This window comes from Hylobates moloch, unplaced genomic scaffold, assembly GCF_009828535.3.
Source record: "Hylobates moloch isolate HMO894 unplaced genomic scaffold, HMol_V3 SCAFFOLD_15, whole genome shotgun sequence".
Taxonomy (NCBI): domain Eukaryota; kingdom Metazoa; phylum Chordata; class Mammalia; order Primates; family Hylobatidae; genus Hylobates; species Hylobates moloch.
The window spans coordinates 97,319,865-97,336,227 of NW_026652290.1; the positions used below are offsets into that span (position 1 = coordinate 97,319,865).

Here is a 16,363-nt window from a genome sequence, read left to right on the forward strand (position 1 = left end):
GCGGGCGCCGTGTGTGTGTGGGGTGTGCGCCCGCCGAGCGCCCACCCCACACACACACACACGACGCCCGCCGAGCGCCCACCCCACACACACACACACACACGACGCCCGCCGAGCACACACCCCGGTGTTTCCAGGGGAGATCCGGCAGCTGCTCGGATGCAGCCAGACGCCCTCAGAGGCCCCTCTGCGCCCACGTCTGCAGTCACCTGGGGTCCTGCGCACCCTCCAGTCTGCCTGTTTGGTGAGCTGTGAAAGCGGCCTGGCCTGTGGAGCGCGCCCCGGGCGAGGGGACATGGGAGACCTGCAGGGGCAAAGGCATCTGCTCGGCTCCCTCAGTGAGGACAAACATGAAGTAGAGACACAGGCGCCTGCGCTCACTGTCCCTCCTAACAGCAAACCCAAGGTCTCCCACAAGCCGGGCCACCCAAGCCGCTCGGGGCAGCCCCCTTCTCTTCCAGGCTGCTCTCTCCTTAGCACCTGGTTTGCACAAGCGCCTGGTGCATCCCGGGACACCTCTCCCCCGGCTCCACTTCCGTCTGTGGTGCCCACGTGACCTCCCGGGCACACACTGCTTCTCATCCTTGCGGGCCTCCAGGCTGGGCAAGGCACCCTCCCGGGCACAGGGCCACTTGCCTGCTCTCCATCTAGGCTATCCCTCCTGCCACAGTGGCCCTCGAGCCTGTGGGGCTGCCTGGAGGGAGGTGGGGCCTGTGTCCAGGTTGCTTTTCTTTCTAGCGGTCCCTGCCTCGCCCTCTCCACAGCCGGGGTCCCCCAGAGGCCCAATCCCGCCCACCAATCTCCAGGTGGCACCGTTTAAGCCACGCAGCATCAGGGCACGACCGTCGAAGGCAGGCGCCACCACCAGCCTTCCTTCTGCAGAATCCCCACCTTCTCCCTCCTTCTTTCTTCCAGGTGAGCCACTGGCTTGGTCAGTTCCTTCTGCTAAGACACCATGAGTGATGTGTGATTAATGAACTGAATTAACCCAATCAACTGCCGCCTGGTCAGGTTCATCGAGGCTGAGCCCTAAATTCCAGAACGAGCCTCCTGGGGCTCTCTGGGGAGTCCTTCTGGCCCGGAGGCAGAAGCTTCTGGACGGCTGTCTCACAGCTCCCACGGATGCGGGCATGACCCACGGCCCCATGTCTCCTGATGCTGGAGTCTGTAACGGCCACCTCCTTAAACACTCTCCCATCCCCAACACTCAGTCCACCCAGATGGGACTGAACACACCCCACCCAGCCCCTCCGTGGAGGGTCAACACCAACCACTGAAAGGGCCAGTGCCGCAGGGTGAGCGCCTGTGCTGCAGCCACAGCTGCCAGGTCTGAGTACAGAGTGGCCTTGCGGGCTAGGACGTGTGGTCTTCTTTCTGTTTTTTGAGACAGGATCTAGCTCCATCACCCAGGCTGGAGTGCAGTGGCGCGATCTCGGCTCATTACAACCTCCGCCTCCCAAGTTCAAGCAATTTTCCTGCCTCATCCTCTCAAGAAGCCGGGGCGAGAGGCATGAGCCACCATGCTGTCTGATCTCGGCTCAGCTACGCGCGTTCCGGCTTTTGCAGAGCAAAAAGCACCAAATCCCCAACCCAGCTGCACCTGCACAGATGACAAGCCCCACCCTCCAGAACCTGCGACGTGAGCACTGCCCTGCTGGGTCTACCCACTGCTGGGTCTAGGGCCCCACTGCTCCTGGCATTCCCCTGGAAGCCTCCCTGTGCGACCCCTGGCCACTCGTCTGGGTGGTGACCGTCACCTTTCAGGTCCTGGCTCCCGCAGGGGCTCTCGGCACCCCTGCCCCATGACCTGCAGGCAAGAGGATGAGAAAGGGGCAGGCCCTGCACTCAGGGACCCAACACCGTTGGGAGCTGGGGTGAAGGCCGGCCCAGGCTGTGTGCCGACCCCGCTCCGCCCGGCCACCAAGCAGACTGCCCTGCTGGCGTGTGTTCTGATACAGTGGTCTTGGCAGTTGTGGCCCAGGCAGGTGGGGGCTGCTACTTTCTCTCTGGGCCCCTGGACGAGCACTGGCCTCCCTGTGCCCGGCCTCGGGGCTGGGAGCAAACCCCACTGTGCCCTGCAGAGCTGAGCTACACAGATGCACACCCGGCTTTGCAGATGGAGCCCGGGGTGGGCAGCAGCCTTCTCTGGTGACAGCAGTGGCACGGGGGGTCCACTGAGCACTCCCTGCACACTGAGGGCTGGATCACACCTCCAAGCACCTCACCACAGCCCCTCTGAGGGGGTCGTGGGCAGAGAGCAGAGGCAGGGCCCAGCCACACCCACCCTAAGCCTGACATGGACGGAGAAGACCCTGCCCTGGGCACACGCCCGCCCCACGGAGCCTCACCTCAGCCTGAGCCTCAGTGAGGGGTGCTGACCCGCAGCCGGTGTAGGGCAGCCCAGTGCAAAACAGGAGCACTGCTTGCAAACCTGCTGCCCACAGTGGCCGCCAGCCCACGTCCCCCACCTCAGGAGTGGCCCCGACGGTCACCACCTGCGCCTGAGGCCCTCACAGCAGCAGCAGCAGCAGCAGCAGCAGCAGCAGCAGGAGTACAGTCAGAGGGCAGGCAGGGCCGCCACCCTGGACTGTGTTCCGTGGGCACAGGGCGGGTGCCCAGCTCCCCCGCCCCTACAAGAGCCGCCACCCCAAGACTCAGCAGCTTCTGAGGGTGCAGACCACTCCCTGGAGGCGGTCACCACTCGGTCAGGGCCCAGCACCCGTCCATCACCAAGGAGAAAGAGCCCGGCCTCTTCTGGGGCTCTCCGAACCCCAGGGGGTGCCCAAGGGAAGCCAGACAAGGCCGGGGCCTGGAAGGAAGTGGGGACATGAAGGCTGGGCACCCACTGTGCCCACGCAGGCTTGGGGATTGGGGGCCTGCCCTGCCATGCCTGAGGGCCACAGTAAAAAGCAACGATCCCAGGGAGGGAGGAAGGGATGCTGATCCTCACCCAGCCTCCATCCAACCCACGCAGCCACAATTCCGTCCCAAGGGGCAAGTGCCGGCTCCGGGTCACACGCCACGGATGGCTCCCGGGAGCCAACGAGGGGATTGCAGCCATCCCCACAAGGGGCTGCTCTCTCCCCGTCAGCTCCCACCTCCTTCCCCAGCCCTGGCCTCAGGCCGCTACCTGCCCTGTTCTTCTTGGGGTCCTCCATCTGGTCTGGGCCCAGGGCCAGTTCCCCGGGAAGGGCCCCGGGCACCCCCTTCTCTGACTGTCTCCACTGAGTGATGTCACAGTCCCTGGGCTGACATCACCACACAGCCCTCAGCCCAGAGCCCAGGGCAAAGCTGAAGGGAGGCCAGGGACCTCACTGGGCTGGGCAGGTGCAGGCCATCCCCGTCCCAGTGCCCTCAGAGGCACCTAGACTCATGTGGACCCAGCCACAGACCCTTCTGGGCAGCTCTGTCCAGGCCAGCCCTGCCCACTGACTTGGGGCCGCAGGAGCTGGCCACTGTGGGCTCGGTTCCCTGCCACCCCGATTCATCTGCACCCCAAGGAAAGAGAATGAGGGGTTGCAGCGCCCCAGGACCCACAAGCCCCCGAACACCAGGGCAGCACATACTTCCAGTCCCAGGGCCACAGCAGAGTGGGGCCAGGCCCAGCCCAGTGACGCAGGGCAGACGGAAGGGCGCCCTCCACAATGGAGAGGCGCAGGAGCTGTCGTGGCTGGGACAAACCAACCTGAGGCTGACCTAGGCCGGTAATGGGTTTAATGCATCGGGTGCAAAAGAGAAACACCCCACAAATCAGGGAGAGGAGGGAAGCCGCCCACCCCATGGGACGAGGCTGAGGAATGAACGCCAGGGACGGGCAGGGCCGGTCCTCAGAGCACTGCAGACACCAGACCAAGGGCGACTGTCATCACCACGAGAAGGCCCCATCCACGGCAGAAGCCAACCTCACTGCACCGACTGCACCAGAGACGCCCACAAGGAGAGCTGGCCTCCGAGAATGCAGCTGAACCGTCACAGGCTGCCATCAGCAAAGGCAAGGATCCAGGTAAAGAACACAGGAGGGCCACAAGCAACCGCAGAAAGGTGGCCAGGACCGGACCCTGACTTGGTGGGAGGCAGCAAGGCTGCGCAATGGCAGCTGGGACCAGACCCTGTTGGGGGGACGGGGGAGCGGCGAGGCTGCGCAGGGACCCCGTCCCACAGGTCAGCCTCGCCCTGGTGATGGCACAGACCACAGGTGAGGACCACGGGCAGAGCTGACCAGGGAAAAGCTGGCACTCACCCAGCACCGGACACACATAGCAAACGCCACTAGCAGCCTTGACGGAGGGCACTGTCCCTGCAACTTCTCCACACAGGGGCAATTTTCCCAAAATTCAGATTATGCAAATGGAGGCAAGGCTGCCATGGACTCCAGAGCCTCAGACGCCACCAACAAATGCAAAGTGGACACATCTGCATCAAATCCAACACGAAGACGGCCTTCGGGACTCTGGGGGAAGTGAGAACACCCCCACCCCGGCCCCCACAGCAACCCTGATCCACCTCAGCAGCCTCAGCTCTGGTTCCTACACCCCGGCCCGGGGGCAGAGCTGACTCGGTCTTGCCAGGGGGGCAGGGGTCCCCACCTCCAAGTGGTGCCACAGTGGGGGGAGCATGCAGGCAGTCAGGCACCCCACCAGGAAAGAAACCTCCCACGGCAGGTCCCGGGGACGAGTGGGACCCGGGGTGGCTCCCATCGGAATCCTGCTAGGTCTGAGAGGACACTGGTCCTTCCAGAAGCATAACCGTGAACAGCCGTGGAAAACCTGGGTGGGCTGCGTTTCTACATTTCCTTTTTTTTTTTCCTTCAGACAGTCTCGCTCTGCCACCCGGACTGGAGTGCCTTCTCCCCTCATCGTGTGGGAGCCGCCAGGCGATGTCCCACCCCGGTATCCCTCCACCCGAAGGCAGTCACCTCGGTTGCCGGCTCCTGCCTCTGTGATGATCCCCACGAGGGCTGCAGAGTGAAGGGCACAGCGGGATTCGGCCTAATTCCCCGTGGAGCCCCAGGCAAGAGGGCTTGGTCCTGGGGAGCTGCCCAGGTCTTCTACATCCCCTGGCCTCCATCCGGTCCTGCACGACTCGGCTCCTGGCCCTGTGTGCGGGCGACGCCTGCTAGGCGCGTGCCCCTCAGAGTCAGGCCTGTATTCACCTCAGCTTTTATCAAGGGCCTTCAAGGATTGGGTTTGTTAAATCATCGTCAAATATATTGTTATTAAAAAGATATGCACACTTTAGGAGGCCGAGGTGGGCAGATTACTTGAGGTCAGGAGTTTGAGACCATCCTGGACAACATAGTGAAACCCCGTCTCTTCTAAAAATAAAAAATTATCTGGGCGTAGCGGCGGACGCCGGTAATCCCAGCTACTCGGGAGGCTGAGGCAGGAGAATCACTTGAACCCAGGAGGTGGAGGCTGCAGTAAGCCAAGATGGCGCCACTGCACTCCAGCCTTGGCGACAGAGCAAGACTCTGTCTCAAGAAAAAAAAAAAAAGTTGAGCACGAGGAAGCACCCCGCCCTCCGTCACACGGGCATTCTCAGTGCTCACAGGCCGCAGATGACACACGCTATCGCCACACTAGCTTCTGCCCCCTGGGCCTCGTCCAGCCCTGCACCCACTGCCCACCAAGGGGCCAAGGTGTCCTTGCTGTCCTGCAATGACCATCACGACCTCTTTCACACAGAAGGGTTGGGCTATCCCCCAAAAAGACATGCCAAGTCCTAGCCCCCAGTAAACAGGAACGCGGCCTTATGTAGAAATGAAGATGGCCCCAATCTCACCACTTCTCAGCTTAAGGTCATGTTTCACGATGCTGAGTCAGAAAACAGCAGAGAATGGCCGGGAGCGGTGGCTCACGCCTGTAATCCCAGCACTTTGGGAGGCCGAGGAGGGCGGATCACGAGGTCAGGAGATCGAGACCATCTTCACTAACACAGTGAAACCCCCGTCTCTACTAAAAATACAAAAAATTAGCCGGGCGTGGTGGCGGGCGCCTGTAGTCCCAGCTGCTCGGGAGGCTGAGGCAGGAGAATGGCGTGAACCCGGGAGGCGGAGCTTGCAGTGAGCCGAGATCGCACACTGCACTCCAGCCTGGGGGACAGAGCGAGACTCTGTCTAAAAATAAAAAAAAAAACAGCAGAGAAGAGGACGGTGGGGAGGTGGACTCTCACCACTTCCTCTCGTGCAGCCTGCACATCCTGAGGGCACCCAAGCAGCCCCGTCCTGGCCCATCAGGAGGCTGCACCCCCCAACTGGGACCCCCGTCCATCATGCACACCACAGCTGGTGCTGCCTCCTCAAGGAGCCCCGGAGGACCAAGGGGACACAGGCGGCCGGCCTCAGGATCTGGCAGGGTCTGAATAGGAAGAAATCAAACGGTCCCAGCAGGCTCCCATCTTTCTTTTTTTTTTTTTTTGAGACGGAGTCTCGCTCTGTCGCCCAGGCTGGAGTGCAGTGGTGCGATCTCGGCTCACTGCAAGCTCCGCCTCCTGGGTTCACGCCATTCTTCTGCCTCAGCCTCCCAAGTAGCTGGGACTACAGGTGCCTGCCACCATGCCCGGCTAATTTTTTGTACATTTTTAGTAGAGACGGGGTTTCACCATGTTAGCCAGGATGGTCTCGATCTCCTTATCTCGTGATCCGCCCTCCTCGGCCTCCCAAACTGCTGGGATTACAGGCGTGAGCCACCGCGCCCAGCCATCTTTGATTTTTATAAACCGGCCAAATGGCAGAAAATGTTGCCTCCCCAGGCACACGGCATCTCCTCTCACCTCCCCTCATTTCAACAGCAGGGGACAGACACAGACCACCCACCTGGCCAGCTCTCTGACCCCCACGGTCTCCCCTGAAAACTGGGCACGTGGATCACCTAGGGACCTAGGGGGGCACCAAGGCGAATACATGCCCAGCTCACCCAAAACTTCCCAACACGCTCCGCCACGATACCCCATAACCCCACCTGGAGGGTCTCCAGCAAAACTCCCACAGCCCGCCCCTCCTCGATGCCCCAGAGCAGGTGACACCTCCCTTCCAGCGGCCAGGTCCCCACCTGACGCTGGCTGGGAGGGAGGCGGGGGGATGGGCGCTGGTGGCCTCTGGGGCACAAGAAGGCGCTTTGGTGTTTGGTGGGCAGCAGCGGATTTAGGCCGGGCCAGCCCAGGGAGGCCCGTCGGTCCCAACATGGAAGGAGGCCTTGGCTGTTTCTAAGCGCACCCACCCCTGTCTCCCAGAGGCCTCGGACAATTTTCTCTGAAAAGCGGACAGTGCTCATCTCCTGGAATCTGAGGTTTGTGAAAGAACGCCTTCTTCAGATGTTGCTGTAATGTTCAAGTTCTCCAACATTGCTGAGTTCTCTTTCGCTACTTAAAAATAAACACTGATGGCCAGGCGCGGTGGCTCACGCCTATAATCCCAGCACTCTGGGAGGCTGAGGTGGGTGCATCACGAGGTCAGGAGATCGAGACCATCCCAACTAACACAGTGAAACCCCGTCTCTACTAAAAATACAAAAAATTAGCCGGGCGTGGTGGTGGGCGCCTGTAGTCCCAGCTATTTGGGAGGCTGAGGCAGGAGAATGGCGTGAATCGGGGAGGCGGAGCTTGCAGTGAGCCGAGATTGCGCCACTGCGCTCCCGCCTGGGCGACAGAGTGAGACTCCGTCTCATAAATAAATACATAAATAAAATAAAAATAAACATTGATTTTTGTGGCCTCGAAAGGCCAGGGCCACCTCAATGATCCTGTGAAGCCGAGGCCTGCTGGTCACTCTATGGACACTGGATGCCTCCAGCCTCTGAACTCACTGTGGTGAAGGTCACGGGCAGCACATCTGTCTGTCTGTCCCACTGCCCATGCTTGTCACAGGGTGCAGGATCTGGCCCTGTACCTGACAAGGCAGTGGGGACACCAGGCATATGCAGGACCCCTGGCTTTCTAGACGGCGTGGAGATCAGGACAGCAGGGTCCCTGATGCAGGCCAGAGGCATTGGGCCGAAGGACAAGAGAAACGCCGAGAGAAACCAAGTCACCGGAAGAGGGGAGTGGTCATCGCTGTGCAGAGATCCAGTCCCCAAAACCCAAACAGTGGACCCAAACAGTGCAGGTGTGGATGGCGATCTGCGGCTCCTCAAACGGTCCAACCGGGAGTTGCCATGTGACCAGCGGTAGACGTCCACCTGAGAGAACAATCACGCGGCCACATGGGAACCGGACATGGATGCTCGCAGCAGCCACACGCGGATGCCATGCAAACATCTATCACAGAAACAAACACGTGGCCACCCACGCGCCGGAACACGACTCAGCCATGAACAGGAGCGAGGCTCGGACGCGGGCCACGGCGCGGATGCACCGAGGACGTCACGCTCAGTGAGAGACGCGAGACACACAAGGCCTCATCCCGTGTGATTCCACCCCTAGGAGGTCCCTAGAGCCCTCAGAGTCACGGAGCCAGAAAGTAGGATGGGGGTGCCAGGGGCTGGAGAGGGCAAGGGAGTGAACGTTTCACCAGGACAGCGTCTCAATTTGGGAAGCTGGGAAGGTTCTGGAAAGGACGGTGTGGAAGGCTGACTGCTGATGGGGCCAGGGCTCCCTTTGCAGGTGATGAGAACACTCTGGAATTAGAGGTGGTGGCTGCACACACAGAGGAGCCTTGACCACGGCAGGTTTGAACTGACAAGTCCACTCTGATGGATTTTTTTCAATAAAGGTTGCCCTGAGGGCGCTGGCCTCTCCTGGCTCCCTCCCGCTCTGCCACCCGAGACAGCGAGACCCACCCTCCCTTCCTCAGCCCTCAACATGAACACGAGGAGGACGGAGGCTTCCATGAGCGTCAGTGCCACTGCGTGAAGAGCAAACGGTGTCTCTTCCTTCTGCTTCTCTCCACACGTTCTGGGCTCCAGCTTCCCTCACTGTGAGAACGCAGCAGCACCTAACGCAACACACAAGGGATGTGTGTGTGGACCACGTGTCCTCCTGAGGCCTCTGGTCACCAGCAGGCTGTCGGCAGCGGCGTCTGGAGGACTCGAAAGCTATATGCGGGGATTTTACTGCATGAGGGGCTGCTGCCTAAACCCCACCCTGCGCAAGGGTCAGCTGTACAAAAACCACTTATGTGCACACGTTGCTGAATTTTACCAAATGTGAATTATGTTTCAACCAAAAAAAAAGCGGCTCATGCTCTAAGGACCACACCGAAACCAGGCTGGTGAGAGGACAGTAACCTGGGTCAGTGTGATAGGATCGATTTTTTTTTTTTCCTGAATTTTTTATTTTTTAAGACGGGGTCTCACCTGTTACCAGGATGGTCTCGACCTCCTGACCTCTGATCCCCCCCGCCTCGACAGGCGTGAGCCACCGTGCCCGGCTGGGATCGTGAATTTTAAGAAATGCTGCAAGCCTGGCTCTGGCCAGCACCCTGGGGATGAGAGGAGGCGGCACAGAGCCCGGGGCAGCGGCCTCCCAGAATGGCTCCCTCCGGTGCAGGATCAAGTCTGAACCCACGGCTGGGCTGCCCCCCGAAGCCACACCTCCTGCTCACAGGGCCAGGGTTTAACCAGCTCCTCTGGGGTCCCGGCCCATGAAGCTTTCAGAGGAACCGGGGCTGTGTGCCCACAGGAAGGAGAGGCCAGCGCCCGCGCACAAGGAGGACGAGCTGACTCAAGGGGGCCCGAGGATGTCACCGCACCCACTGCCCAGGGCCGCGGGCGAGGTCCGAGGGGCAGTGGAGGTCCCTGCCAACTTCTCATGGGGCACCCATGGTCCACCCAGGGCTCAGGCAGCAAGCCCCACACAGTGCCCCCCTCCGCGGCGTACAGGCCTGACCAGCGTGATGGCACGGCACACACACACCTGTGCAGACACCAGCGCACACGCACACCACCCCTGCGGCCACAAGCCCTGTCCCAGCCCACCTGCAGGCTCCAGGGCTCTGGCTGGCCCGTACGTGGCCAGGGCCCGTCTGGATCCCCCTCGGCGCACCCACCCTCAGAGGAACTCAAAGGCACACCCAGCAAGTCAGAGGCAGGCACGGGCCAGTCTGTGTCCTCACGCTGGTCCCGTGCGCTGTCCTCAGGCTCCCGTCCAGGGAACTGTCCGCAGGCAGAGCCTGGGCATCGGTGCCGGCTGCCCTGCCCCACGACCACTGGAGCAGAAGCCCGAGGGGCACAGCTGCCGCGGACGGGACGGGCCCTCGCACACCTGCCATGTTTCCTGGGGACAGAGGTCAGATGGGAAGGGGCAGAGGTCACCGCAGATTACATGAGCAACCTGGAGTCACCTGGGAAACAAGGTCCCTAAGGAGGGCGGGTCCCACCTGCAACAGGGCCCGAAGCACCACGGCCAAGGGGGGAGGGCTGGCCATCAGGCCTCACGGGCAGGGACTCTGTCCACGAATCCAGACCGGGACTTGGGGTGCCTCACTCCGGAGGATGGAAGTTTCCAGATAATTGAGGGATTACCTTTAAGCACAACTTTTTTCAAGCCTGCAAAGGCAATTACACATCAACGAAACATCGCTGGTGACAACAAAAAAACCTCTAAGATTTTCTCTGCCTTATAAATAGCGATAGGGCCGGGCACCGTGGCTCACGCCAGTAATCCCAGCTATGCGGGAGGCTGAAGCAGGTGGATCACCTGAGGTCAGTAGTTCAAGACCAGCTCAGCCAACATGGTGAAACCCAGTCTCTACTAAAAATACAAAAACCAGTCGGGCACGGTGGCGTGCGCCTGTAATCCCAGCTACTCAATAGGCTGATGTGGGAGAACTGCTTGAACCCAGAAGGCAGAGGTGGCAGTGAGCCAAGATCGTGCCACTGCACTCCAGCCTGGGCGACACAATGAGACTCCGTCTCAAAAAAGTAACATAAATAGGCCAGGCGCGGTGGCTCACAAGGTCAGGAGTTTGAGACCAGCCTGACCAACATGGTGAAATCCTGTCTCTACTAATACAAAAAAATTTGCTGGGCATGGTGGCACGTGCCTGTAATCCCAGATACTCAGGAGGCTGAGGCAGGAGATTCGCTTGGACCTGGGAGGTGGAGGTTGCGGTGAGCCAAGATCGTGCCACTGCACTCCAGCCTGCGCAACAGAGCGAGACTCCATCTCTAAATAAATAAATGAATAGGCCGGGCACAGTGGCTCATGCCTGTAATCCCAGCACTTTGAGAGGCTGAGGCAGGCGGATCACAAAATCAGGAGATCGAGACCACCCTGGCTAACACAGTGAAACCCCGTCTCTACTAAAAATACAAAAATTAGCCGGGCATGACGGCGTGCACGTGTAGTCCCAGCTGCTGGGGAGGCTGAGGCAGGAGAACGGCGTGAACCCAGGAGGCGGAGCTTGCAGTGAGCCAAGATCTGGGCGCCGGAGTCTAGCGGATCACGAGGTCAGGAGATCGAGACCATCCTGGCTAACATGGTGAAACCCCGTCTCTACTAAAAGTACAAAAAACCAGTCAGGCGTGGTGGCGGTCGCGTGTAGTCCCAGCTACTCGGGAGGCTGAGGCAGGAGAATGGCGTGAACCCAAGAGGCGGAGCTTGCAGTGAACCGAGATCGGGCCACTGCACTCCAACCTGGGCAACAGTGCAAGACTCCGTCTCAAAAAAATATAAATAAATAAATAGCGATGGGCCAGCCCTGGCATGTGACCCCCAGCCTCATGCAGTCTTTCTTCCCACTGCCGTCACCTGCACCCCCTCTTCTGAAGAGCCTGAGACACAGAGGTGAGGCAGCTCCCCCTGCAGGTGTGGAATGGGAGTGACCTCCCCAGGACAGGCCGCGGAATGCACTTCCCACCTCTCCCGGGAACACATGCGTGGCCTCCGCTCCTGGATGGAATCTGCCGTGACAAGAGTCATACCCCACGGGTCAGGCCGGCCAGACCAGCGTCTCTCGCCCCACTCCCCTGGGCTGCCTGCCCCACTCGGCACCCACAGCCTCGGTCCTCACCCCACAGCCTCTCCAGGGAGGGACCCACTGCTCTACCCCAGCGTGCCCCGTAAGTTCAGCAGATGCATATCAAGGAAGAACCGGCTTTTTTTTTTTTTTTTTTTTTTTTGAGACGCAGTCTTGCTCTGTTGTCTAGGCTGGAGTGCAGTGGCACAATCCTGGCTCACTAAAACCTCCACCTCCTGGGTTCAAGCAATTCTCCTGCCTCAGCCTCTCGAGTAGCTGGGATTACGGGTGCATGCCACCATGCCCAGCTAATTTTTGTATTTTTAGTAGAGATGGAGTTTTGCCATGTTGGCCAGACTAGTCTTGAACTCCTGACCTCAGGTGATCTGCCCACCTCGGCCTCCCAAAGTGCTGGGATTACAGGCGTGAGCCACCATGCCCGGCCAGAGCTGGCTGTTTTCAACATGATGTGACGTGAAATTGTCTCAGGCCTCATGGTGCAGGGAGGCCACTGGGCCACCCAGGAGCACGCCTGAGGGTGACAGGAGGGATCCCTGGGCAGGGCTGCCAGAGGGCTGCCCCGATTCCCGCTGCAGGGGACACGTTCAGGGCTCTGAGCGAGGGGGAGACGATCCCCACACCTCAGACGCGCGCCCCCAACCGTCAGCCGCACCGGGCGCCAGGGCCTCCTGAGTGCTGCAGGGGGAGCCTGGGTAAGGCCCAGGGGTCTGAGAAGCAGCTCCCCTGTGGGCCCAGGACACAGCTCAGGCTGCACCTGCAGAGGGGCCCTGGCACCTTGCGGGCACACAGGCTGGTGCAGGGCCCCAAGCAGTGGTGGTGGCCAGAGACTGTGGACAGGGGGAGAAGGGGCTGCGGAGCCTGTAGGACTCAGAACCCAGCAGGGCTTCCGGACGGTGCCTGGGGGACAGCATGGGCAATGCTCCTGGGCACAGCTAGCTCACGCTGGCCCTCTGGGGCATGTCCTGCCTTGTCTCATGCCCTTGCTGGTGACAAGTTGATGTGGGTGGTGAGGGGGGCAGAAAAAGGGCAGGCAAGGGTGGGGTGCTAAAGGTTCCTGCCCCACCACAGGAGAACCGGGCAAGGGAAGGAGGATCACTGGGCTCCGCCCGCCAGAGGGGGGCTTGCCAGAAGCCAGGCAGGCCCCACCCCTCACTCAATCCCTGCCCACTGCAGGGCTGCCCGCAGTGCATTGAATACACCGTTCTGGTGGTCCCAGCCCCTCACTTTGAGCCCTCGCTGAGGTAGCACAAAGGGGTACCCACCACCCAGCCAGGTTAGCCGGGCTCCCGGACAGACCCACCCAGCAGACGGCTGCACCCACGTGCCAGTCACAGGGCGGCACAGCCCTCTAGACACAGAGCCAGCAGAGAGGATGGGGAAGGCGGTGAGGGCTGTCCTCTGGCCGCAGGGCCACCACCCCTCGCTGTCACTGCTCCCACTGGCACGGCAGGTGACCAGAGGAGCACAGGTGTGGGAGTCAGCCCTCGGGAAACACCACCTCCTCCTCTACCCAAGCAGGCCAGGTAGGCCTCAACTTCCTCATCTGTGAAATGGGCGCTCCACCCACTTCCCAGGAAGCCCCACAGCACGGGCCCCATGAGAACTCCAGAATGAGGAAGAAGCAGAAGCGGAGCCTCCCGACCTGGGGAGCCTCCAGACTGCAGAGGCCGCCAACCAACAGGTTCTCTCTTGTGGCTGCCGGGGGAGCATTTGCAGATCTGCAGATCAGCGGGATGGGGGAGGCGGACCCGGCATGCCTGACACCAGAGCTCGATCCAACACGCACATGGCCACCAAGCCCTAGCTGGACACGGGACTTGACCTGAGGACGAATCCCACAGCTGCCTGCCACCAGCACGACACTAACCAGGACTCGGGCCACGGCCTCCTTCGCGTGGGTTCAGAGAAAGTCAGCCAGCCCCACATGCTGGCCTGCCCACCGCCACCCGAGGCCCGCAGCCCCTGCCAGGCTGTGACTGGCACTCGGCCCCAACGGCACCCACAGCGCTGCCTCCACCCACCACCCGCCCTCTGCCAGGCCTCAGTCAAGGCCTTGACGGACGGGCAGCTGGGTGGGGATGCAGAAAGGAGGCAACGTCAAACGCTCAACAGGATCCCCCTCTCCAGATGTCCCAGGGCAAGCAACTCCGACTGTCCCTAAGCTCAGCTTCCCTCTGTCCCAGTGGCTCTGCGGACGCATCTGCTGGGGGGCTGGGGCCTGCCACTCAGGCGCGCATTAAGCCCCCACCAGTCCCAATAGACACAGTGCCCCCCACCCCCCGGGCCTGGCACACCAACAGGACTACCCCAATCCCCACATTAATGGCTGGCATACTGGCTTCCCCTAAGCTTGGGATGAGCAACAGGAACTTTCAATTAAAAAAACCCTCGCCTACTTCCTTTGTAGCTCAGAGTAATTACTGCATTATTAAAAAGGAGGAGAAGAAAAAAAGAAGAAACCCAAATCAGCAATTCCACAAAATCTGTCTGCACAAAGTGCTGCACCATCGCGGGCCATCCTGCAAACGGCCTGGCTCCCAGACCTGCCCAGAGCCCAGGCAATGAGGCGCTGCTCCCTCATCCTCTTCAGAGGAACTAGACAGGTTCAAATCAGACAGGAAGCCCCTATACACACAAGGAGGTCCGAACGCACAGCAGGCATAGTAAATCCAGACACTACAGACCACTTGGGGTTTCACCTCCCACCGGGGTAAAGGGAGCAGAGCCAGCTCCTCCAACATCTCACCCCATTTGCCCGCCGCACGGTCCTGCAGGACACACGGCTGGCCTCTCACCCACAGACCTGGCCTTCCCACTGGGACCCCGTCCAGACCCGGCTCCCCTGCATGCAGGTCTCCCGTTCCCTCCCATCTGTGCAGAAGCGGCTCTCAGAGCTCACTGTGGGGGGCTGAGCAAAACACTCCGGGCCCTAGAGACGTCAAGGCAGGCGTGCGCGTGCCTGCACACACTCCCGGGGGCTGCCCGTCTGGGAAACTCATCAGTCAGCCCAGCCCAGCCCAGAGCGTTTCGTTTTGGTGGACACTGGGGAAAACAAAACAAAGTACCAGTGACAACCGCAAACTTCCCCCTTTCAAACCTGGGGGCCCTGGCACACAGTCTGTCCTCTGCACAGACGCACCCCAGGCTGGGCTGGGCTGTGCAGGGCAGAGTAGCCCAGGGTGCTTCCATCCCCAGCTGCCACCCCCACCAGCCCCCTCCCTAATCCCAGCGCCTTCCCCTGGCGGGACGGCTGGGTTTTTCCCCCAGACGGGAGCCTTTGTACCTTCCTGCTCAGCTCCCACACCCACGAGCTACCAGGGCCTCCGAGAGCAAGGAAACACCAAGAAGGCTCCTGCATGTCCTGGAGTGGGGAGGCAGAGCCCCACCACATGGCCTTGTGGACCGCCCCGGAGCCCTGGGCCACACGGTGGAGCGTAACGGGGAGAAGATGCTGGACTCCACCTACACAGACAACCCGCCGGTCCGCTTCCTACAAACAATGCCATCCGGAGGCCACAGGAATAAGAACCAGCTGTCCCAAAGCCATTCTAGCTCAAGACACAACAGTCCCCGAATGTCCTCTCAGTCCCCACGCCCCTCAACGGGAAAATCTTCCCCTAAGAAAGTTGGGAGAGAGGAGCCAGGCGGGAATCCGGGATCGGTGAGGCCACCGCAGGCCCTGCTCAGACATCTCCCCCTCCCTCCCTGATCCGTGCGTTTCCGGAAAACAAAGCCGGTGGCCACAGCGGAAGGGGGAGGGGGCAGCGAGCCCAGCCGGGAGTTCCCAGGCAGTGCCGCAACAGGTCCCTGCGGATCAGACCACCTTCCTCCACCCCACCACCCCCTGCTCTCCCCCTCAAGAGCTTTAGGACCATAAAGTGAGGACGGGGACACAGCTGCGTGGGGAGGGGCCAGGCCAAGACAGGAGAAGGCGATGGGGCCAGGTGGGCAGGGGCCTCGGGGCAAGAACTCGGGGAGGCGTGAGGGACGCGGGTGAGTGGGCGGTGGGCTTGAGCACTGGGTGGAGGAAGAAAGCGGGAGGTGGGGTGGGGACTAAACGCTCAGCGGAGGGCAGGAGAGTTGGAGCACGACAGTCACCGGGGTGCAGAGTGGGGGGTCACTGGGGCGGCGGGGACAGGGTCTGGAGTGTGAGGGTCACTGGGGCGGCAGACTCCTGAGTGTGGAGGTCAGCGTGGGGCTGTGTCTGGAGGTCCTGAGCGCGGGTTCAGCGCGGTGGGGGGCGCCGGGGTCCCGAGTGCAGGGTCAGCGGGGTGTTGCGGCGGCGGGGTCCCTGAGTGTGGGGGTCAGCGTGGGGGGCGGTTAGACGGGGGGCGCTGGGGTCCGGGGAGCGGGGTCGGCAGGGTGCAGGGGGGCAGTAGACACTGAGTGTGGGGGCGGGGGCTCCAGGGGTCACTGGGGGCGCCGAGGGCCAGGGTGCAAGGGGTGAGG

At 61.3% G+C, this 16,363-nt stretch overlaps 3 protein-coding genes across 4 annotated transcripts in view; 1 reads left to right on the plus strand and 2 right to left on the minus strand.

Annotated features, from left to right (window-relative positions):
- Positions 1-3,150, minus strand: part of CSNK1G2 (casein kinase 1 gamma 2) — a 25,224-nt gene extending 22,074 nt beyond the window's left edge. The window contains exon 1 of one of the 2 annotated variants that reach the window (XR_009209922.1): positions 3,131-3,150. The gene's annotated coding sequence lies outside the window, so the exon portion shown is untranslated. The remainder of the gene's footprint in view (positions 1-3,130) is intronic. The other variant, XM_058428249.1, reaches the window with a different exon arrangement.
- The window catches only part of LOC116484293 (uncharacterized protein CSNK1G2-AS1-like), a 9,960-nt gene extending 4,877 nt beyond the window's left edge, over positions 1-5,083 (plus strand). The window contains exons 2-4 of the mRNA XM_058428134.1: positions 3,809-4,003; positions 4,339-4,459; positions 4,816-5,083. Of these exons, the coding sequence (XP_058284117.1) occupies positions 3,809-4,003; positions 4,339-4,459; positions 4,816-4,942 (443 nt within the window). The 3' untranslated portion in view covers positions 4,943-5,083. The remainder of the gene's footprint in view (positions 1-3,808; positions 4,004-4,338; positions 4,460-4,815) is intronic.
- SCAMP4 (secretory carrier membrane protein 4) overlaps positions 1-16,363 on the minus strand; it is a 247,195-nt gene that overhangs the window by 190,814 nt on the left and 40,018 nt on the right. The gene's annotated exons all lie outside the window — the stretch shown is intronic.